This window comes from Schistocerca americana, chromosome X (assembly GCF_021461395.2).
Source record: "Schistocerca americana isolate TAMUIC-IGC-003095 chromosome X, iqSchAmer2.1, whole genome shotgun sequence".
Classification (NCBI taxonomy): Eukaryota; Metazoa; Arthropoda; class Insecta; order Orthoptera; family Acrididae; genus Schistocerca; species Schistocerca americana.
The window spans coordinates 132,753,791-132,779,268 of NC_060130.1; the positions used below are offsets into that span (position 1 = coordinate 132,753,791).

Sequence of the window (25,478 nt, forward strand, 5' to 3'; positions counted from 1 at the left end):
AAACTGATGCTTCCTATGGTCATCCTCAGACAACGCATAATAGACATTCTGCAGCTGGTTGAAAACAAATTGGCAGGTGCTTTTCAAACACATTCTGTAATGTGACTGGCTGCTAAGTTTTGACTACATTGTTCCAGTAACAATGCATAGTCTTCTAAGGAAGCACAATGGTTTTTGGTCCTCTCAATATACAGTGAGAAACTGTTTTTGCTGTGATTCATAGCTCATCCACAACATCACAGCAAAAGCAAAGTTGCAGATGGGTGGAAAAGGAAAGGAGCATCATCTTGTTGACATAATCATTTTCACATTCAAGCAATGTGTGTCGCGGAAATCACAGATAAATCTAATCAACGTTGCAATATTGCTGCTACATCCTAAGAGATACACACAACTTTCATTCAGTGGAACCATGAAATTATGGTAAAATCTGAGGACAGCATCGAAAACAGAAGAAATTATAAGGACCTCATATCTCAACACATCCAGCCACAGCTGAAACAGCTCTTACTCAACGTAACACTGAAGAACTCTCTCTTGTCTTAATCTTACCTTCTGTACAAAGACAACCAAAACTGTGCAGTCTGCACAACATGTAGGGAATCTTTACATAATCTTGCAAATTTTCCAACACACTCTGGTTCAATGTAATCTGATATAAGAAACCAAAGATCAACTGGATATCTAACACCAGTACTGGTATTTCTCTCAGGGGGTGTTTTCCTTCTTCTCCGTGTAGGTCTCACAGGTACTTCTGAAACACAAAGTAGAAGCAAATGACAGTTCACTATCAGTCATTAAAAAGTTACTGCTTGCACTAAGAAAATTAAATACTTGCAGCTGCTGGAGTGACTTTCTGTAAGTGAGTAACTTGACAACTGCGATAATATGAATGCAGTAGTAGTGATAATTTACCACAGAAGTTAAAGATTTACAATACTAATTAGTGTTACCAACACGACGAAGACAGTCTGAATATTCATTCTGCAATTGCAACCAGAGATGGGGAAGTTATTTGAAGGAAGAATAACAAATACAGACAAAATTATTCCTTATTTGTAAATAAACATATTTATTCTTAATAATATTCATTTTCACTGATAAAAACCATTTATTAAACTTCCTGGCAGATTACATCTGTGCACTGGACCCAGACAGTATTTTCCAGCTAAAGGCAAATGTCCCCAGGTTGTGTCCCAGTCCGCCACACAGTTTTAATCTGCGAGGAAGTTTCATACCATCGCGCGCGCACACGCACACAGCTGGAAAATTCATTTGTCATCTGTAGGGTTACAAATAGCAGATAAATTTGAAATCCAAAGGCATTGAATTCTTCAATTCTCTGTCACTTATAAAGCAAATGTACTTTTTGTAGTTTTGTTTTCAAAATAACTCTTTTTCAAACACCTCACCAGAAAGTTTATTTTATTTTGGAAAACTTTCCACTGACGTATATTGAGAAAAATAAGTTCCACATATGCAAAAGAAGATAGCAGTGTATTACATCTCTTGAAAATTGCCTTAGTTCAGGGCACTGAAATAAGACTTTCAAATCATGATCTTTGTCTGCAAAAAGTTGAGAAATTAGCTGAATGATGCAAATATTATTAGCACATACGCTTCCTTGGGAACCTGGCACAGGCTCTGCAGCCTTAAAACAACACCCACATTGCTATCCACACACTTATTCACTTTGTTATAAGATTCTGTGAGGTTTGGAAGGTAGGAGGACGAGGTACTGGCAGAATTAAAGCTATGAGGACTGGGCGTGACTCATGCTTGGCTAGCTCAGTTGGTAGAGCACTTGGTAGATGCCCGCGAAAGGCAAAGGTCCCGAGTTCGAGTCTCTGCCCGGCACACAGTTTTAATCTGCCATGAAGTTTGATATCAGCGCACACTCCGCTGTAGAGTGAATATTTCATTCCACTTTGGTATAACTCACAGTGGGTCATTCTTGCTACTTCAGACTCCACAATTCCAAATTATATTTGAGCTGATAATTCTACATTACTCTCCTTAACTTTGACAATGTTGATATTCTGTGCAGCACGTGAACTCTCCTGAGTTTGCATAGCATCACCGTTACCTTCTTTAATTACCTTAATCTTCCTAGTCAATAAATTGTCCCACCAGTCATTACGTTCCATCCCACCCTTCACAGGATTGACAACTTTAACTACATGAACAATATTCTGATGTCTTGCAGGAAGAGGTAAACTTGGCTCAAGCCTTTCCTCTCCCTTTCATCTTCCTGTCTTTCCCTTCTTTCCACCCTCCCCATAATATTCCTACTTCTCATGTCCCCATGCCTGTTTTTAACCCATCAGTCATTGAGTCTTCTCTGCACCACCTCTGCATGCTCCAGCCTTGTTATAAACAGCTTCCTTCTCACTAGCCCGAAAAGCTTCCAGTCACTTAGACAAATCCACAACTTTTAACTTATCCACTTCGGTGTGTCAAATTTTTAACCTCTCTTTAGTGCTATTAGTGGTATTACAAACTCTGCTCCCTGTGGGACTGCCCACTGACATGATTACCTTTCATCAATACATAAACACAAACGAAAATAATACTTAAACATACCACTGTCCCATCGCTTCTCACCTCTTTGCATGCTAACATACCAAGCAATATTCCTTGCTCTACACCTCTGCCCATTCCAAACGGCACAAATTACACACACTTCCTATGATTCCCAGGCTCAACTCCATCAATAATTACAACAAAATAGGAAAATAAAACAACAAGAACACTGTCATATTACTTCTTACTGTAACTTACTACTCTTTCTCCTGAGTGACTGCCCATTATTACTACTAACACACTGGAAACAATGACTAAACTTCACCACCTTATATTCCTAGGCAATGAGCCACATCCCCTTGCTCTTTATAACACCTATTCCAAAATTACTGTTCTTACTTACATACCATACCCACAGAACATTGTTCACATTCAACTGCCGAATACCGAAACCATAAACACAATTACACATCTGACTAAAGACTCACTGGCTTGCGACGAAACTAGCAGTCAAAAAAAAAGAGAGAGAGACTGCATGAACCCCAGCATATCTTGACAAGACTGCAACACTGCAGTAGGCGAGTCACCATCTTCAACCATAGACTGTGGTGGTGTTTGTCAAACAATGCGCTGACAGGGTCAAAGATATTGCTACTGAAGCCAACTGTAGCTGATCCTGGGGGTTGTGGAGTGACTACTGCGTGAATTTTGTGGCAGCACCTTCCATCTGCACTATTCAATGTGCCTGACTGCACGGGTTCAGCAGTCAACAGTTGTGGTTCTATGAGCTAAAAAATGTATGAGTCTAATTGTTGAGAGACTGGCGCAAGGCATGTTCAGTATGCAATCCAGCGTTTTCTGCCCCAAGTTTAAATCTAGAAAAAGCACATTCCACAACAGATTGAAGTGTCTCTGGGGTCACGTTTGAATGTGTTGTGCAGTGTGTGCTTCAGTTCAGCTGCATTCGTAAGTGGAGTACTGAATACATTATCTTTCAGATGTCAGAAGTCACATGGCTTAAGATCATGTGATCAGGAGTGCCAGGCTGTAGGAAAATGATGGCTGATAATTCTAGCATTTCCAAAATGCCTCTGCAGCAGCTGCTTCACTGGCTGTGCAACGTGTGGAGGTGTGCCATCTTACATAACAATGAACCTGCCCACGCATCCATGTTGTTAAAGAGTTGGAATGATGGTGCACAAAAGACCTTCACAGCACTTGCCAGTGAGGGTACACATAGCAGGATCTGCAGGACTCATCTCGAAAAAATATGGCCCTGTGACAAATGATGCTGTCAACAAACACCATACAGTTACCTTTGCAGAATGAAGTAGTAACGGTTGTTGCACATGCAGATTTTTAGTTACTCATGGTCTGCAATTTTACTTATGGACAAAGACTTTGTCTGCCTACAGAAGGTTCCATGACCATTCATTGTCTGCTTCTGTGTGAGCAAGAAATACCAGAGTGAACGTTTGTCTTACTGGCAGGTTGGCAAGAAGCATCTCCTGGACGTGGGTGATTTTGTATGGATAGCAATGCAGGATGTTTCATAGGATTTTATGTCACCATGCTTGCAGGCACATCCAACGTTTTGGGAAACCCCTGTCCGCTGTATTTTCACACCAGCACTCGATTCCTCCTGCAATGCTGTGGTCACATCTGTGATAGATGTCAAATTAACTAATTTCTTCCTCTACCACTCTGCACTTCAAAAAACCAATTTTGTAGTCTTTTTCTTCAGACCCTTAGCAGACATCGAATCGATGCCTTTTTCCATACCCTTGAGTATACAGATCTTATGGAGGACTATTGGTGCACAGTCACCTTTCTTGTAAAAGCGCTTTACCGGCAGGGCAAAATCTTTTATGGAGACTGTCATTCTGGGCATCTCAGGCACAAACTGAGGAACAGCCGTTAACTGCGAATCTGTCCCAATCCATTAGATATACTCACAGAAACGGCTTACAGTTTTGGCCTGTCACAGGGATCCACTCGCACGACCAGCTATTCACGTGTGAAAGACAGCATGTTGTTGAAGTGATACTGCAGTGATCAATCCATGCAACAGATAACTTGCACAAATTCTCTGAGAATCAAGACTAATGAGGATGGGTAGCAACTTACAGCAAAGATGATCGCTAAGCTTCAGACAGGCACGTAGAAAAGAATCATACTCTCACAACTAAATTTTTGGCCATAGGCGTTTGTCAGAAAATCAGAGCACAGACACACATTCATACAATCACTCAGACACACTCAGGCACACACGACCACTGTCTCAGACTGCTGCCTCAACAATCTCTAAGAATCAGAGCCAAACAAACTACAACTCATGCTTGCCTGCCTGTCGTCGGCAGCTACTATGCTAGCGGCAAGAAGCAGTAACACCAATGACTGCAAACTGAGTCAGGGTGTATACGTGGACAAGGAAAAAAATTCCCAGATTTCTCCCGGATTTCCTGGTTAAAAATACACTTTCTCACGGGTGAAAACACACTTTTTCCCCGTTAACTGACAGTATATTTTCTCTAGGAACTGTCTAACTTATCAGTCCTTTGAACAATTATGGTTTTATAGACGGGCGTAGAATTTCCCGGCGCTTTAGAAAACTAAACACAGGGAAAAAAAGCGTTTTGGAAATATCTTTGATGTGCAGCAACATGTACGCTGCATATTTTCGTATTACGAAACTATAAATTTGAATTCCACCAAACACCGCATGTTACTTTCCGAAGCATTGAACTCAAGATAGCGATGCGCTTTTGTAAGCCAGTCAAAGCTCACATCACGTGATCTCACCAGCCAATGACAGAGGGTATTCATAGTTTAGGACATGTTATCTAGTCAGCCAATAGCAACATGACTGTTAAGTAGCGCGAACACACAAACATAAAAAGTTAATGGTTTAAATTAATATACATAGTGTTGCTACACGAAACGCAAAGCTTTCGCATATAATATTGGTCTATAAAATTAATATGCTGCAAGAGAAGCTAAGTTTTCAAATATGATGTTGGTCTTTTATGAGTGTATTACAATTTAAGATATATCACACAAATGTGCCAGTAAAATTTTGAATAACGACATAAATGTTTGATCTTTTGGGCTCGAAATTCATCTAAATGGCTCGTCATCAAAGAGTTGATTTTTAAATGAGAGTCAAATGCTCTGTGATTTAAGAAATTCATCGTACATTCTCACACACAGTTCCGGTGTAACTGCCAGAATGGTACTTTGATGGTAACGCTTTTCAAACCACCATTCGGAATATTTTCCGATGACCTGTTAGAAATAGGTTCATTTCTGCAGTTGCCAGAGAGCGCCAGATGACAGGCGTCACCGCGCTTGGACAGCTACTATGTCGTAGGAAGCCCGTATGTTCGTACGTGTAAAACATTAAAAGGTCATACATTGTGTCATTAAAAGAAACAAGACATCAGAGGATATTCCAAGACCATTGGAATTTCGTGACCCATACTAAAATGTCCACATTTAAAGTGCACATTCGTATGTCCAGATACCCAGTGAAGTAGGCAACGATCTGATATTAAGCTTTTCAATGTGGTTTTCGGGATGTAAATTTTCTTGGAGTACCAGTACTGTGTTATCTCATGTTTGGTTCTTTATTATGGTATAATGCCATACATGCTAGAAGTCAAAAACGTGCACTTTAAATGCAGCGAACAGTGTGTGGAATTAAACACTTCATTTCAAATATCTTGTCTGCCTCAGCGGAAAAGATTAATAATAGAAAATTTCTTTAGCAAACCGACAAAAACATTGTTCTGCAAGGCAATTAATGCTTGACTGTCAGAAAGGTGAAAATAAAATAAAATCTGAAACTAATAACACATTTTAGCCTTCTGTAATTATGTGAATGTATTTTAATTCACTTGATAGCTCCCAGCCACAGAAATCTGTTTTGTTTTCATTTGACGTGAGAGCAGTAAACGAAGAGGAAACAGCAAAATCACTAAACGTAAACACAGGTCACGTGGAGACTACTCACTTCCCCGCTGTAACTCAGACTGCACTGCACATCAGCCCCGGATCTATGACATTTCCGAACCAGGGCAATACCCTGCCACTCCCTCGGGCGTTTGAGATAGGACGTCAAAAATTTTAAAAAATCGAATTTTCAAAAATATGTTCATTTTGTAGTGCACATCTTCCTGAAGTGTCCAATGCATAAAACGTGTGTTCCAGGAAATGTCACATGTTATTTCGTCGTAAATGTGCCACAACGGAGTGCCTCGCCTCCTCACACAGCATTCTTCTATCAAATGTCACTGTACTTCTCTCCGTGGAATTGAAACGTGTATATTTTGTAATGGATGCCATCAAACCAGATTCAGGACAGTGGAAATTAAAATGTCCTGTGGTGTCTCTCCTGCTTATAGTTGGCCAGTCTGACATCCCATCCCATTATTCAAAAAAACCACACACACACACACACACACACACACACACACACACACACACACACACACACAATTCAGAAAATTTGCACTCTTTATTCCCTACCAGTGAACAACTTGCTGCTTTGTGTGACATAAAATTAAATATAGGATATGTAAACCCAGTAAAGACATGAGAGAAGCAAGACACTACACATTTCTTTAATCCTTCGCTCCTAGATTTTTTCCTCTCTAATGTTACTAAAGCTTTACATGGAGTGCTTTCCTTTCTGCAAAACAATCTATTACCTCATCGAAGCTCGTCAAACGTTTTGCTACATAAAAAGTCGAAATGTCATCTGATACTGAAAAAGCTGTTAATATAAATAAGACCCAAGACTGGTGTTGTTTTCCGATCCGATTATTTCTGTTTTGTCACTGTCTGCTAGATAAAACAAAATAGGCCTTTCTAATACTGCAACAATTGTAACACACACCTAATAAATGAGACTGTTTTGGCACAAACGGTTTTTTTTTGTAACGACAGAATATAATTAACAAAGTACCAATGTCAAATGCCTATTAGGCCCACTACATGCAAAAAGCTTTACGTTAGGAAATAGTTCCACACTTCATTCATACGCTCCAGTTTCTCAAGCACGAGATCGAAAAGTATAGTACGAAATTTTTATAAAAAAAACTTGGAATCGTCATATTGTTCCCTAATTTGTGTGATGTCCCCGTTTCTTCTCCTTCCTCGTTCTAACAAACAGTCTTGTTATCACTAATTCTGTAACTATTCCTGCCAATGTCAAAGCTTATTGGCAGGTTAACTTCACAACTCTGCCAGAATCACCAGTTTAGTTGTCCCACGATTATTCTCCGGTTAGGCGTTGTTACATGTTCATACAACACGTTTTCCGCGCTTCTTCCAGAATAGAACTTAGAGTGGCTGCTAGCCGGGGACTGTACAACTGGCCCTTACTAGTACAGCGATCTGGCCAAAAAATTTCTGTCAAAATTTCATTTTATTGGATACACCGAGAACGTAATACGTAATCTTTCTTATCTGTTATTCATTTATTTCCACTCCTGTAGTCTGAATCTATGGATTTCGCTAGTAATTATAACAACACTCATCATTCGCAAACCCAATCAACCACACAATCAGACAGCGGTTGGCATTCATCTGTTCGGCCTTACTCTGCTCAGCTCGTATAGCCCCTTTTGTCTGTAGGAAAGTTTGTTCCTACATTCGACGAGGATTCCCCTGACAGAGCCATCATGTACACTATGCACGCATTCACAAATCAACTTACGTTTCATTCAGAAATCAACTTACTAGGGAACCTCCCCACCGCAACCCCCTCAGATTTAGTTATAAGTTGGCACAGTGGATAGGCCTTGAAAAACTGAACACAGATCAATCGAGAAAACAGGAAGAAGTGTGGAACTATGAAAAAAATAAGCAAAATATACAAACTGAGTAGACCATGCGCAAGACAGCCAACATCAAAGACACTGTGAGGTCAGGAGCGCCGTGGTCTCATGGTTAGCGTGAGCAGCTGTGGAACGAGAGGTCCTTGGTTCAAGTCTTCCTTCGAGTGAAAAGTTTACTTTCTTTATTTTCGCAAAGTTATGATCTGTCTGTTTGTTCATTGACGTCTCTGTTCACTGTAATAAGTTTAGTGTCTATCTTTTGCGACCGCACCGCAAAACCGTGCGATTAGTAGACGAAAGGACATACCTGTCCAATGGGAACCGAAAACATTTGATTGCAATGTCATAGGTCATCCGATTCCTCCACAGAAAAACACGTCTGATATATTCTATACGACACTGGTGACAGCATGTGCGTCACATGACAGGAATATGTTGTCGACCCACCTAACTTGTACACTTGGCGAATGGGTAAAAAGATTCTTCTACCTTGCCCGATTTAGGTTTTCTTCTGGATGTGGTAATCACTCCCAAAAAAGAGATGAAAACAAGAGTTTGTCACAAACTGAAAATAAAAAATTAAACTTTTCACTCGAGGGAAGACTTGAACCAAGGACCTCTCGTTCTGCAGCTGCTCACGCTAACCATGGGACCACGGCGCTCCTGTGTTCACACTCTCCTTGATGTTGGCCATCTTGCACATGGACTACTAAGTTTGTATATTTTGCTATTTTTTTTCATAGTTCCACATAACTTCTTCCAGTTTTCTCGATTGGTCTGTGTTCAGTTTTTCAAGGCCTATCCACTGCACCAACTTATAACTAAATCTGAAGGGGGTGCGATGGGGACGTTCCCTTGTTAGAATGTGTTCAAAGATGTTCAGAAACCGACGGGAATGCGTTTCAAAGTCATATGAATAATCGATAGACTAACGTGTGCTAGATGCTAGTCACTTTGTGAAACAAGGTTTTTTCCCCCCCCTCAAGAATATGAATTCCCCCCCCCCTTCCCCTGCTCCTAGATCTGGGCCTGCTGCGCATGCATGGATCTGGCAGCTTGTGCACTCCAGTAAAATTTTCCAGGTAGCATCTAGCTGCTTGCTGCGGTTGCTTACACAGCCAACAGCCACATTTTTGTAGCCAGAAGCGGGAGATGGTGCTACTCAACTGCGCATGCGCATGACCCTGCTCGTAACTGCTAAAACGAATCTAATGTAAACAGTTGTGGCGTCACGCTCATCTGAGGCAATTTGTTGTTACGAAGCATTGAATAGTCTTCCTAAAGCCTTTGACGCATTTTGCTGTTGGCAGACGCTTGTATGAGCACTGTGTTTTGTTGCTGTATACAGCGCATTTCCTTTGCAATTTAAGTTTTATTTTTGCTTTTCCTCTCGTTCATGTTTTATTGCTGCAATATTATTCTGCAGTAGCGGGATACAGTAATATCCTTTGTTAGAGTATGATTCTCACCAGTCAAAATTACAAAAAATTAACTGAAAATAGAAACAATTGAAAATTCCCAGAATTCTAAAAAATTCCTGGGTTTTTCCCAGTTTTCTCCTGGATGAAAAAATTCCAGGGTTTTTCCCGGATCGTATACACCCTGTGAGTGGAGTGGTAGGAAGGGAGAAGCCTTAAGAATGAGGGGGTAGGGAAGTGGGGCATGTTCTCAGCTGCACCCACTCAACGACAATGCATGACATCCCTGTAATAAAACCATTTCATCTACTGAGACAAAAAACAAGATTTTTCCTGCGTTTTTTTTTTTTTTTTTTTTTCAAATTTCCCCAATTTCCCTGACACATTTGAAAATCCCTGATTTGCAGAACTTGTGGCAACCCTGTATATCCCGTACAAGAATTATTTGTTCAATTTAAACATTCTGTGTCAGCTACAGCATCACAGCAACCTGACAAATTTAGCTGAATGCACCTGCAGTGCTATTATGTACATGTTAAGAGTTAGAAACAATGACAATGAGCGTGAACTAAATCCGCAAGACAAATGAGAGCCAAAAATGTTTAAAAAACAGTCTGGATTTTTGGTTCTTGTGGGGATATTCGGTAATATTTCTTTTTTGTATGACATGTCAAACTATTCCACTTGCCGCCCCCCCCCCCCCCCCCCCCCACCCCCGCCCGTTCTCTCTCCCATGCGCGCGCAAAGAAGCAAGTCTACAGTAGGTGTCAATTGCATAATTCTTCAGATTTTACGTAAAACTCACGAACTTTGATGATCGGTCTTTCTTACCATATATTCCCTTTTCTTTCTTTTTTCTTTAACCCCACTTTATCCATTACTTCTGGATTACAATAGAATTTCTCCCCTCTTCTGCATAAAACCTCTTCGCAGACCTCTCTGCTCACTGCTATCTTTCCTTATTGCTAAAGACGATTTTATTTCAAATCTAGTTTTAACACAGCCTCAGTTATTCTATCCTCCTCAAAAATTACAAATGAATCCAAATCTTTTACAAAAGGCCCAACTAAATTACAGAAGTAATTAATAACATAATTTATAATGTTTTATATACTTTTCGTTATCTGTCAAAACACTAAATAAATATAATTTATTATTAGACTGGGAAAGCCTTCACGTTCACACCAATTATCAATTTCATTCTAGAACCATACTATAGGGTGTGGCCAAGTTATCTTCTCCCATATTCCTCCAGTGGATGATGGTACAAACAAGGTACTCAGAGATCCACCACTGAGTCCAAGCTGTACTAGAAAAATATTGCCAGAGAGAGACGGTTGACTATGGTTTGGCACCCCATCAATGACGAGGTTACTGCAGTTGGCACACAAGCTTGGACTCTAGAAATATGGGAGAGGGAATCAGCTACATTCCTTTTAAAGAACAATTACAGCATTTCCCTACAGCAATTTAGGAAAACCACAGGCAACTTAAACCTGGATGGGTAGACAGGGATCTGAATAACCATTCTCATGAATGTGAGTGCATTGTGATGAACACTGTGTCACCTCATTTGATAAACTGTCAGAAACGCTTCAAGTGTACGGTTTATTTACATATATGAGAAAGGTTATTTTTGCACACACTACTCTGTGGAAAGAGCACATGCACATGGAATAGATTAAAGTGACTAGCATCATCATGTTCTTAATATGTGCTATTTCAGTAAATTGTTATTGATTTTTATATGATAATCTATGAAATTTATTTTGAGCATTGATCCCACAAATAACTACTCTTACCTTGATTCATATCAGCATTTTCTTCTGAATGTTCAGCAGCAGCATCATATGTTTTACTACCAGTTGCTTCAGTCAATGATTTTACTGAAACAAAGAAAAAAATGATAAGCAAGGAAATCTATAAATTAAGTATGCAATACTGTCACTGAGCTGAAATGCAGGGTACACTGAATATACCAAACGACAAATTTATATTTGAACTAAAATGCAGGGTACACTGAATATCCTGAATGACAAATTTATACTAAGTATGACATATTAATCAATGGTTCAACAAAACCTGCTTTGTGGTAGTATTTTATTCAACTGAGCTGTTTCAGCCATTGCTCATAATCAGTGGTATCTGCATTAAAAAAAAAGTGTTTTATGCATAGGTGACTTTACAATTCATTGTAATTATACATGTTTCATATGTGATGTTCTCTAGCACATCCCAATAACAGTGTTTTGTAATGTTCATGTAATAACACAATTTTTATACATATAAAGTCAGCATAAGGAATTTTTTATGAAATATATGCAGCTGTCATTGACAATTGCTGTACATGCAAAGATCATACAATTTATATACAGTGGAACTTCCGTTTTACATTCTGATTTCACATTTTTCACAATTCTACACCATAAACTCGTAGCCCCTGTGAAAATCCCATAAGATCAATGCCAAAAATTCCGTGATTTTACATTTCTTCACAGTAAGGTTTGCCTCAATTCTAAGTTCTTCCTCAATGTCTCTTTGACTGTGCCCCGTTTTCTTTCTATTGACATTTGATGTGACTGAACAAGTTACAAGTGGCACAAGACAGATGGTTCACACGAAGGGTGGTGGCAGAGTTAATGGAATATTTTAGGCTGTTGTAGAGAGGGGAGACGTGAGAGGGGAAATGCTGACATAATCCACGTTCAGTTTGCCAACACAATTTGCAACATTTAATTTTAACACTGCTAGCTGCCAGCAGTAATGGAAAAACAAGCCAATACATGATGAAGTGGTCCTGCCACCACCTTTTCCTGCGCCACTTATAACTCAGTCTGATCTTTTTTCAAATATTTCCAATGTACTGTATTCAGCAACAATATCTATTGTCAACCTTCTAAATTCAAACACTGAGACTCAAAGAATATGCTCAGTCACAATCGAGGAACTTATTGCAGATCTTGAAGGTATCATCAATTGACCTAAAGTAGATCAGGGGTACGGCATTTTGGAGGCTAGGTGATTTCCTCTAGATGGCAAATAAAAAGGTTGGCATAGGAGTGTGCCATGCGGATGCTCACTGCTATGCTGCAGATTTATTTGTATCACTTCCCTTCAAAGAAGGAGTTGTGTATCAGTATAAAGTTAGTAAGGTACGTGTTTGAGGTAGTGGGTTTGGAGTCCAAAGGACATTGGGAGAGGTGGTATTCAACAGCTATGAGACCACAGGCATGAGGGATGTTAATGTATAGGGAAGTGACAAGTAGGGATCCAGAGGGTAAAGGTGTGGATACAGTAAATAGTCAGGGAAGGAAGCAGTTGGTATCTTTGATGCAAGATGCTACATTCTGCGTAATTTGTTGGCGTTGTTACTCAAGAGGGCCAAAATTCTTTCAATGTGGGCATAATCACCTACAATGATGTGTCCAGGATTCTTGTGTTTGCGGATTTTTGGGGAGCATGTAGAAGGTGGGTGTGTGAGGTGTCATGGGGGTTAGGAGGGAATTTGATTCAGGGCAGAGGTTCTGGGAAGGGCACAAAGCTTTAAGCAGGAATTACAAGTTTATGCTGAACTTCTGGGATGGGATCACTCCGACAGAGTTTATAGGTGAAGGAGTCAGTCTCTGCCAATGCAACCACCACTCTTTTCCCCTTCCTACTCCTCTCCTTTTCCATTCCGTCTCTCTCCTTCCCCCCACCCCAGGCTCCCAACACTGCCTCTGGCAGCTCTGTCCTGCCACCTTCAGCCCTGCATGCTCCACCAAGCAGTGATCTCCTCCCCAACGCACTCTATCCTCCTCCTCCTCCCTCCCCCCCCCCCCCCTCCCTGCCCTGCCCCACTTCCGATTGCTACTTCCGCTCAAAAGCAGGAGTTTAAGTCTGGCCCTAGCAACCAGAGATAACAATCACGTGTGCACGAGGTGCGACTGCTTGCATGAATGTGCGCGTGCGCTTTCCTTTCTTTCCTAGAGACGGCTTTTGCTGAAAGCTTAGTGTGTAACAGTCTTTCCATTGTGCCTGTCTGCAACTCAACATGCCACGTTTACAGTGCATAGTGATCCATCCTTTCATAATTGTTTATGTTCCAACCTGGATTTTCCACTGTCTGAAATGCGAACCACTTTGCCTCATTCTTACTTAGAAGCATACAGCACATGGATGCTCAGTTTATAGCAATTTTATAAAATAAATTGTTAAAATACAAGTAAGATAACAATACCATGTATGAAGTACTCTAATAAATGGAGCAACTGGACAAAAAATGATACAAAAAATAAAGATGAGTCAGTCACACTGGATACACGTTATAAACTTCTCACAATTTATGAGGAAGGTCAGAAAATATAAAACACTACAACACATATCAGTATTTATCTCATCATCTAAAGTAGAGGAGTAATCATCTAGGAAAGCAGTTGTTGTCCTCCTGTTAGGATACCAAACATTTTGATAATATATGGTACACTGACAACTGTATGCCACAAGCAACACATGTAAGTGTTTTAAACATTTTTTTCAAGCAGTTATCAGCATATACACATTTTAAGAAATGTATAACACAAATACTGGTTTGTATTGTATTTTATTCACCAAGTGGTTCCAGTCGAAGACCACGCTCATGGTGCTGTACGACACACAAAACAAAAACTAAATAAAATGCAGTTATGATCATGACCTGCAAGGTCAAAAATCAGGATTAACATTCTTAAGAAGATACTTTTTGTCAAAATGCTATTACAAATCCAACACTACATCATACATCTTCCAGAAACACAAAGTACACAATTAATTTCAAACAGTATATACTCAATACACAGTGACTGTGTGACATGCAGGCTTTGAGCAATTTGAATAAAAATGATTAACTGGCTTGGGAGGGTCAACAAAAGAATATCGTATGTTCACCAGCTCATGGTCAAAAAACATGGAATAGAAAGACATCACAAAAATGGATAGCAAATGAAGAAATCAAATATTACAAAGTCCTACAGTTAAATACATGTACGTAAGATACTTTCTAAAATAATGTGCTGATCATACACAAAACATGTAAAAGACAAACTGAAAACAGGTTTTTTATTAAACTGAAAGGCATAATAAAATATTAACCATTTAATTTTAAGCCAGTGGCCTAGTACTGAAGACATTATATCTGAGATGAAGTTCTGTGACAGAGTAATCTGATGGACATTGTTGAAGAGTTTAATACGTTATCTAAAGGTGTGAAATATAATTTAGTTCCTTCAGCAAATCACAAGAATATTAAGAAACTTGTCACTAGTACTAAGGTGTTAATGAACAGACTGAAATTTCAATTGCACAGGCAAACCGTGCTTCGAGTAAAGTAACCAAAATTTTAAGCCAATATGTACAGAAAAATGTGAAGTACAAAGGGGAGAAAAATCTTTACTACCAGAAAATGAAAAACTCACTACACAACAGGGTTCAGTTTTGAAAACGGCAAGGGAAATTCTTTGGTCACCTTGTAGAAACATGACTATATAAAGAAGACACATCAACTTTTTGAGTCTAACATGGTTGGTTGGTTGGTGTTGAAGGGACCAAACAGCAAGGTCATCAATCCCTTGTTTCAAATGTGGTCCATTCAGATAGTGTGACATCTGAGAAACATCAGAACGATAAAAGGGATAAGACTAAAAACCGTAAAAGTGCAGTCATGTCATCAATGGTAAAAACAAAATGAGGCAAGTCAGCAAGAGAGCGACGCCAAGGCTATGCTAGAGGCAGGAAATATCCCACCTCTGAAGCAGTAGAGGCAAGACCACCTGTGAATTAAAAGCATTCAACCGCTAGAATGTTGAAGTGTGTATGGGAAAAGGAGACTAACCAATCCTAAAAAGTGATAAAAACACGGTAAAAGTGGAAGAAAAGAGGATCTTGGCCAGGGAGGGGAGTCAGGAATCTCCAAACACAGCTTACAGTGGGAGATACCCCAATGTTCACCGCCCTGCCCTAACACCAGAGTGAGATTAAAAACCTTAAAACTGAGAATAAAAACCACTTTCTCAGAGGAAACTAAGAACCAGTTCGACTATCCAGGAATCGTCAGCCAACATTAAAGGTAAAGCACGGGGGAGTACGTACTTAGTACGCAGAGCCAAAAGAAGGGGGCATTCCACCAAAATGTGGGCTACTGACTGGAAGGATCCACAACCACAAAGTGGGGGTGGCTCATTACGCCAATGCGGAGAGGACACAGTGTGGTCGAGTCCTTTCGGGAGAGGCAAAATTAAGAACGCCACAGGCCTGGTCTCACCTTAATCGCACGAAGTTTCTTAGACAGGGAGGTAGCCTCCCAAGAGTTGGCCCATGATTGTGCGAAGAGGGATTTGATGTGAAGCCGTAAATCCACTGCAGGAGGGGTTACAAAGAATGGGGAGTAAGTGACTGCTCCCCCAGCCAGACGATCAGCAAGCTCATTACCTGGGATACCCACATGGCCAGGGACCCAAAGGAAGTCAACAGAACAAGCAGCATGGTGAAGATCAACGAGATGGCCATGGATGGCAGAGACCAAGGGATGGTTCGAAAAACACCGGTCAATAGCCAGAAGGCCACTCATTGAATCTGTACATAACAAAACGCGGTTGTGTTGGGACTGTTTAATAAAGGTACGGGCCCGGGAAATTGCCACCAATTCCACAGTAAACACCCCACATGTAGGTGGCAGCAGCTGATTTACCATGCCAACAGATGCAGTGAAGGCATGTCCCACATGTTCAACAGATTTAGACCCATCGGTGTAAAAAACAACAGCATCCCGAAACTCCCATAAAATTCGGCGGAAAAAGAACGGAAAACCATTGGGGGGGGGGGGGGGGGGGGGGGGGGGAGTGGGGGGGGGAGAGGAATCTGAATAGGAAGGATGAGTGGGAGAGGAACGGACAGCGATTGCGTAAGACACCAGAAGCTGGGACCGCCGAACAGAAAAGGGGGGGGGGGGGACCCCCAGCTTCAACCAGAAGACTATCAACAGGGCTAGTAGAGAAGGCACCGGTAGCCAAACGGATACCACAATGGTGGACTGGATCCAGTACGTGCAGTGTGGAAGGAGCAGCCGAACCATAAACTTGACAACCATAGTCCAAGCGAGACAGAACTAAAGCATGATAAAGGTGGAGAAGGATGGAGCGGTCCGCACCCGAAGAGGTGTGGGCAAGGAAGCGAAGAACATTGAGTTTACGGAAACATCCTACCTACAGAAGTTGATATGAGGCAGCGAAGTGAGCTTGTTGTCGAAAAGAAGACACAAGAAACAAAACTGTGGGACCACAAGCAATGGTGGTGCATCGAGATAGAGCTCCGGATCGGGGTGGATCGTAGTATGGCGACAGAAGTGGACCACCCGCGATTTTAAAGGAGAGAATTTAAACCCGTGTGAGGGTCCATGCAGAAGCACGCCGTATAGCTCCCTGGAGCTGCCGCTCTTCAGAAGCCATCGAAGAGGAACTAACCCAAATGCAGAAATCATCCACATATACAGCAGGGGCAACCAAAGGACCGACAGAAGCCACAAGTCCATCGATAGCAATTAGGAAAAGAAGTACACTCAATACAGAACCCTGTGGGATGCCAGTCTCCCAGGTCCGTGGAGAACCAAAAACAGTACCAACCCGAACCCTGAACGACCGATGGAACAGTAACTGGCGGATAAAAATCGAGAGTGGGCCCCGAAGACCCCATTGATGAAGTGTAAATAAGATGTCATGGCACAGAGCCATGTTATAGGCCTTGCAAAGGTCGAAAAATACTGCAACCAAATGGCGGCGCTGGGAAAAAGCCTGCCGAACTGCGGATTCTAAGAGAAGTAAATGATTGATCAGAGACTGTCCTCCTTGCAAGCCACACTGGTAAGGGAACAATAGATCCAGAGATTCGAGGACCCACTTGAGCCAACGGGCTACCATCTGTTCAAGTAACTTGCAAACAACATTTGTGAGACTAATTTGCCAATAGCTTTCAACAAATAAGGGGTTCTTACCAGGCTTAAGGACAGGAACCACGATGCTATACGTCCACTGAGAAGGGAAGTCACCCTGGAGCCAAATACAGTTAAACATCTGGAGAAGATGTTGCCATTGTGGAGCACTGAGATGTTGAAGCAGTTGGTTATGAATGGAGTCTGGGCCAGGGGCCATATCATGAGAACAAGAAAGTGTGGAAAGAAATTCCCATTCAGTGAAAGGTTCGTTGTAAGATTCTGACTGACAAGGGGTAAAACATAAGGCGGAAGCTTCGGCACGCTATTTCCGGTGAAGGAAAGCAGCCGGATAGGAGGCTGAAGCTGATGCCATTGCAAAATGGGTCGCAAGATGTTCCGTAAGAATCAACGGGTCCGTACAAAGGCCATCTGGGAGGTGAAGACTTGGGAGGGTGGACTGCCAAGGGCAATCTTAGAGAGCGAAGTGTACCCCATACCCATGACATAAAGACAGTACAACCGAGGGAAGAAACAAAGTGTTCCCAACATATATGTTTGCTCTGTTTGAATAAATAACGGGCTTTAGCACCAAGGCGTTTACAGGTAATAAAGTTGGCAATGGATGGGTGCCTCTTAAGATGTTGCAAAGCTTGACAGCGATCAAGGATGGCAATGGCAATGGCCGTACTCCACCACGGGACTTGCCAGTGTCGAAATGGTCCAGATGAGTGCAGTACAGAAAGGCTACCAGCACAAACAATCACATCAGACACATCACATAGGACGTCATCAATACAACCCAACAAAGGGGGAGAAAAAACAACCTGTGCAGTATACAGAGGGCAATCAGCAAATTGGAAAGACCAACGAGGTAACCTGTCCATCGGGAAGCAGGAAGGGAGCGAGAGAATCAACAGGAAATGGTCACTATCACAAAGGTCATCGTGTGGTGACCAGCGTAATAAAAGGACGAGGGAGGGAGAAGAAAGAGAAATATCAATGGCAGAAAAGGTACCATGACCGGCACTGAAATGAGTAGGTGAGCCATCATTAGGAAGGCAAAAGTCGTGGTCTGCAATAAACTGGTCTATGAGACGACATCGTCTAGATGGAAATTCACTGCCCCACAAGGGATGATGAGCATTAAAATCCCCAAGAAGGAGGAAGGGAGGAAGAAGTTGCTGAGGAAGGGCAGTTAAGGCAGCAGGTGTAAGAGTCCTGTGAGGAGGGAGATAAAGATTGCAAACCGTGACCTCAGAGTCCAGGTGTACCCTAACAGCAACTGCTTCCAATGTAGTTTGAAGAGGAATCCATGTGCTAACAACGTCTGTACAGACCAACGTACAAACGCCGCCAGAAGCCCGCAGGGGGCTGACCCGATTTCGACAGAAAACATGGAACCCACAGAGGGTCAGTGAGTGATTATCTGTTAAATGAGATTCCTGTAGAACCACACAAGCTGCAGAGTAAGATGAAATAAAGGATTTCAACTCCGGAAAGTGACTGTAACATCCATTTGTGGTGTGCGTACTGTAAGACCTTCGGTACACACACCATCAGATTATTTGACTTGTCACTCTAACAAAGTAGGCAAGTGTCAGCAATATGTCTCGTGGTCTTATTGTGGCGTGTTTATCTTCTGCCATTAAGTCAGACGATAGAAATGCCACTTGCACGCTTAGAGTAGCAGATTGACGGTGACCAACTTGAAACAGAACTTGATTAATTTTCACACACATTTATTAAAATAATAAAAAATCATAAACCTTACTTAACTTGATACTGGATGCTATTTACAATTGACAAGCTGAAGTTCCTCTGGTCTTGGTACGTTAATCTTATTCTCACATATCTCTGATACTTGACAAAGTGTGTATACATTTATCTTCATGGCTATGTACAGGAATATGATGCTCAGGCTGCCGCAGGCTGACTTATCGGAGGTCTGTACACTTGTTATAACACCTCGTGCGTTCATGTATCACTGTGCGAGTGTGATCCGCAAGAAGAAAAGGTTCTACATTAGCAGCAATCTCATTGGCTGCGTTACCTATTAATACACGGATCGGTGGAAGCAGAATTTGGTCTGTCTCTTAGACAGCGCCATCTCGTAGTGCGGAGACAGACGAGCGCTGCGCCTGCGCTGTTGTGCTTAGCGGGGCACGCTCTATTTGGAAAGTTGTGTACGCGTTGACTACGCGGAACTATGTACACAACACTATTACAATTCCATTGGATAACCACAGAACGATGATTCAAATGGTGGTTGAACAGGCTAAATCCAGTCATGTCGCCGGGTCACCACCCGTCACCGACAAGGAGGGGGCGCGACATCCCTGAACAACAGGTCAGAATCTGGTTGTGAAGCTGGGGATGGGACCTCTAGTGACACCAGAGGCTCCTTGTCCCAGGACTTAGGTTTCTTCTTCTTTTCTATTTGAGATCGAGGAGGGCTGTGTGGCATAAAGGAGCCAGCTGCAGCAAGATCGGGAACAGAAAGAGATCAGGCGACCTGGGGGCCGACAGACTGTGGTTCTCGCGGTCTTCGCGTGGCAGCTTGGCCTGGAAGGTGCCGGGAAGGGGTATCCCAGGAGGGACGCCCTTGACCGGCATACGCCGAAGAAGTGAGACACTTCTCTGGCTGGGGAAGGGGATCAGTGCCCAGAGGAGAAGGTGTGGGAGCCGCAGGGGAAGGGGGAGGAGAGGGGTCCAGGACTGGGGTAAGGAAGGGGGAGGAAGGGGGAGGAAGGGGTGAAGATTTAACTAAAGCATAACTAGACGTCATGGACACAGGGTGAAGATGTGCAAACTTCTTACGAGCCTCAGTGTAGGTTAAACGATCAAGGGACTTACTCTCCTGTATCTTCTTTTCCTTCTTATATACCGGGCAATCTGGTGAACGTGGAGAATGATTGCCATGACAATTAACACACACAGGAGGGGGAACACAGGAACTCCCCTCATGGAGTGGAAGTCCACACTCACCACATAGAGGGGCCTGCAAACAGCGTGAAGACATGTGTCCAAAATGCAAGCACTTAAAACACCTCATAGGAGGTGGGATGTACGGCTTCACATCACATCGATAAACCATGATCTTTACTTTCTCAGGGAGGGTATCCTCTTCAAAGGCCAGGATAAAGGCACTAGTATAAATGCGATTGTCCTTCAAACCCTTCTGAACACACCGAACAAAATGAACACCCCGCCGTCCGAGATTGTCCCGAAGTTCCTTATCAGTTTGAAGGATGGGGTCCCTGTGAGAAATAACACCTTGAACCTTATTTAGAGACTGGTGGGGGGTAATGGACACAGGAATTGTGCCAACATGGTTACAGGCACGAAGGGCCACAGACTGGGCAGCTGAAGCAGTTTTGATCAACAACGAACCCGACCGCATCTTGCTCAGGGAGTCCACTTCGCCAAACTTGTCTTCAATGTGTTCCACAAAGAATAAAGGTTGGTATTGGTGAAAGTATCCCCACCAGTCCTGGTGCAAACCAGAGAGCGGGGGAAAGGTTTCGCCCCTAGCCAATGGGCCTGACCTTCCTCCCAGGGGGTAGCCATGGAATGGAAGGCCGAAGGGGCAGGAGAAGCAGCACTAGAAGAATAAGTTCCACACAGAGACGGCCACAGAAGAACAGCCAGAGTTCTGGACCCATATGTGCTTCATTTGCATAGTGTCTGCCCTGATACCACCCACTCCGATAAGGGGCTCTCCTCACAGGCGCCACCCAGCCACAGCAAGGGCCGTCTGGCACGGCGGCCATTGCCGGGAGTTCTGATGCTCCAGGACGACAAGCAACCACTCCTAGGCTTACATGAGGTGGTCACAGCTCAGGTATCAGAAGTGTGATCCCTGTGTGTTCAGGGGCTCAACCAAAAGGGTACATAGTGACCCCACCACACAGGCAGGCTACCGTGCTGGCTATGCACCCTAGCATCAGACAACAAAGTGAAAGAAAATGTGGAATGAACTAGGAGGGCACACGTCAGAGACACTAGGTAAGGTGCTCTTACCCAAATGGCTCACACTATGGAAGAGAAATTTAGTAATGGAGGTCAAACCCCAGAGGGGGCCCAGGGAGTGCCAAAAGGATGAGGTAATTATGCAACAAACCTAAATTGCAAAACCAACATAACCAGAAGGATAGCGGGGTCAACATAAGCAAGGACACCAAGAGAGGTAGAGCAGAGGGCAAAGGGGAAGGAGCAAGGAGAGGAAAGGAGGGGAAGGAGCAAGGAGGGGAAAGGAGGGGAAGGAGCAAGGAGAGGAAAGGAGGGGAAGGAGCAAGGAGAGGAAAGGAGGGGAAGGAGCAAGGAGAGTAAGGGCAAGGAAATGCAGCCCTGGAAAGAAGGAAGGCTGCAATAGCTCCGGGCCCCGTGCTCGCCATGGACGTAGTCACGAAAGAACTGCAAGGCCCCCTGGGGGGCCTAACATGGTTAAATTAGATTCTGACCCTACTGAGTCTATTCAGAAAAACATCTGAGAGGCATAAGTTATGTCCAGTTTTTGTTTTCTGAATTCCAAAAGAACCCCAGGGCACCACAGCTTGAGCTTAACCCAAAATACATAAAACAGGCACTCCTTTTACACCAATAGCTGATCATATAAAGTGCCCAGGCTACTTAATGTGTCAAGAGCTCAAATACATTATTAATGACAATTGTGTGTTTCAAGAGAATTAAAGCATTAAAAATACACGTATCAAAAAAAAAGTTCTGCATCACCTCGGTTCCAAGAGTTCCGGAACCTGTACAGGAAATTGGAATACAGATCATTTCTGCCCTTTTTATTGCTCATGAAACCAACACACTGCATGTTGTACCACCATAAAGTGAGACCTTCAGAGGTGTTGGTCCAGATTGCTGTACACATTGGTACCTCTAATACCCAGTAGCATGTCCTCTTGCACTGATGCATGCCTGTACTCATTGTAGCATACTATCCACAAGTCCATTAAGGCACTGTTGGTCCAGATTGTCCCACTCCTCAATGGCGATTTGGCGTAGATCCCTCAGAGTGGTTGGTGGGTCAGGTTGTCCATAAAAAGCCCTTTTCAATCTATCCCAGGCATGTTCAGTATGGTTCATGTCTGGAGAACATGCTGGCCACTCTAGCTGAGCGATGTCATTATCCTGAAGGAAGTCAATCACAAGAAGTGCACGATGGGGGCATGAATTGTCATCCATGAAGATTAATGTCTCGCCAATATGCTGCCATTATGGTTGCACTATCAGTTGGAGGATGGCATCCACATATTGTACAGCTGTTAAGTCACCTTCCACGACCACAAGCAGCGTATGTTGACCCCACATAATGCCACCCCAAAACAGCAGGGAACCTCCACCTTGCTGCACTCACTGGACAGTGTGTCTAAGGCATTCAGCCTGACCAAGTTGCCTCCAAACACATCTCCGATGATTGTCTGGCTGAAGGCATATGCGACACTCATCAGTGAGGAGAATGCGATGCCAATCCTGAGCAATCCATTTGGCATATTGTTGCGCCCATCTGTACCGCACTGCATGGTGTCGTGGTTGCAAAGATGGACCTTGCCATGGACGTCGGGAAGGAAGTTGTGCATCATGCAGCCTATTGCGCACAGTTTGAGTCTTAACACGATGTCCTGTGGCTGCACGAAAAGCATTATTCAACATGGTGGTGTTGCTGTCAGGGTTCCTCCGAGCCATAATCTGTAGGTAGCAGTCATCCACTGCAGTAGTAGCCCTTGAGCGGCCTGAGCAAGGCATGTCATCGACAGTTCCTGTCTCTCTGAATGTCCTCCACTTTCAAACAAATCGCTTTGGTCCACTCCGAGACACCTGGACACTTTCCTTGTTGACACAAAGTAACAATGCCGATGCGATCAGACCGCAGTATTGACCGTCTAGGCACGGTTGAACTACAGACAACACAATCCGTGTACCTCCTTCCTTGTGGAATGACTGGAACTGATCAGCTGTCTGACCTCCTCCATCTAATAGGCACTGCTAATGCATGGTTCTCTACATCTTTGGGTGGGTTTAGTGACATCTCTGAACAGCCAAAGGGGCTGTGTCTGTGATACAATATCCACAGTACACATCCATCTTCAGGAGTTCTGGGACTCGAGGTGGTGCAGAACTTTTTTTGATGTGCGTATTTGTGAAACAGTAAATTTTTTAAAGGACATCCAAATCCCTGTCAACTCTGTGATGTGTTCACTTAATGTCATTAACCTCTACAAAACTGTGCCTGTGGGAGAATCCACTGAATTAATCAAGAAGAACTTTCTACAACATAGAAAACTTAGTACCTCAAAAATCATGGAACTAATTGAATTATTGACACTTGTGTTATCCTATAATTACTTCTCATTCCAGAGGTGAACTTTATAAACAACCTGAGGGGCTTGCAATGGGCTGCTACCTTGCAGGCACCTTGCCTAACATTTTCTTGTATAATATGGAACATAAAAACACTGAATAAAAATTCTGACATACTTAAAAATGCAATTTATTACAAAAGATATGTAAACGGTACCATTATTCTGTCACAAGATGACACCAATGATGTACATGACCTACATCAGATCTCTAACATCATGCACCCTTCTTTGTCATTCACACAGTTTTGTAATATTGTTATAACATCTGTGGTTAATTTTACGGTTCAGTTTCTTCTCTTATTCAATATTTTACTCCAATACACCATTTACTTTTACTCACATTTGTGTGGGTAATCATATGTGAGACTAAGAAGACTGGTAAGTTGTTTCCTTTGTATTACTTCTTTCATCTTATCCTCTTCTCCTTATCCAACCTCCCACGCCCTCCCCCGAACCCCTCCTCTTCCTTCCTATTTGTCATATTAACCATCAAACATTTAAACAATTTTATACACATACCAATTTACATGTTTCAATGATGACTGCATTATCACTGCATGTCGTCTCCATCCTCATTTAAGAAATCTTAATTACTTGTACCATAGTGCATTGTCATTTTGTCTGTCTACAGAGACTGTTATACCATTTTCAGATGCATAGCTTATATCACAGTTTTTGCCATAATTCTTTTTTGTCCGTACGTATTGTATTATATACGCTATTTTTAAATGGATATATTGTAAACAAACCTGATTTGTTTCATATATTTTTAAGATATTTGTTCTCAATTATCACTTGCAATGCCCTAGCCACACCCTCCCCTTCCCCCCCCCCCCCCCCCCCATTTTTCAGTCCTCACATTAACTCATTTCATTCCCCCCTTAAGCCTCCCTTTCTAATTTTTTGTCTGTCCCCTTCTATTTAACTTAGATAAAACAATGTGGGTTTTATTGTTATATCCTGCACTTTAAGAATTACTTTCTCTGCATCTTAGACTACAATTAATATTGATGTAAATCTCAATGACAAAGTCTATCTCTAGCTTATTTATTATTGTGGCGCAACTTGTGGCACTGTCCTTATGGCAGTTCCTTACACACTGGCATTTTGATTAATTTTACTTAACTATGGTCATGTATTCATATGGTTTTGTACAGTTTAATTTGCTTTTATGAGCAATTTTTTCAGCCACATGCATTATTTGAAGGTCCTGTACAATTAGTGATTACGGTCAATTTTTTAAGACTATTTCACATCTAAATTTTACTTATTTTACATTGCCTCTATTACTGCCTCCTGTTTGTTCATGCCCCATTATAAATGCCGTATGTGAATATGACTGTTTTAACCTCTGATCAATTTCTGAATGCACTTCTATGTACTG

At 42.3% G+C, this 25,478-nt stretch overlaps 1 protein-coding gene across 1 annotated transcript in view; it reads right to left on the bottom strand.

The window, feature by feature from the left end:
* LOC124556731 (transmembrane protein 183-like) overlaps positions 1 to 25,478 on the bottom strand; it is a 153,644-nt gene that overhangs the window by 59,594 nt on the left and 68,572 nt on the right. The window contains exons 3-4 of the mRNA XM_047130730.1: positions 11,584 to 11,667; positions 553 to 754 (exon numbers count right to left, since the gene is read on the bottom strand). Coding sequence (XP_046986686.1) covers positions 553 to 754; positions 11,584 to 11,667 — 286 coding nt within the window. The remainder of the gene's footprint in view (positions 1 to 552; positions 755 to 11,583; positions 11,668 to 25,478) is intronic.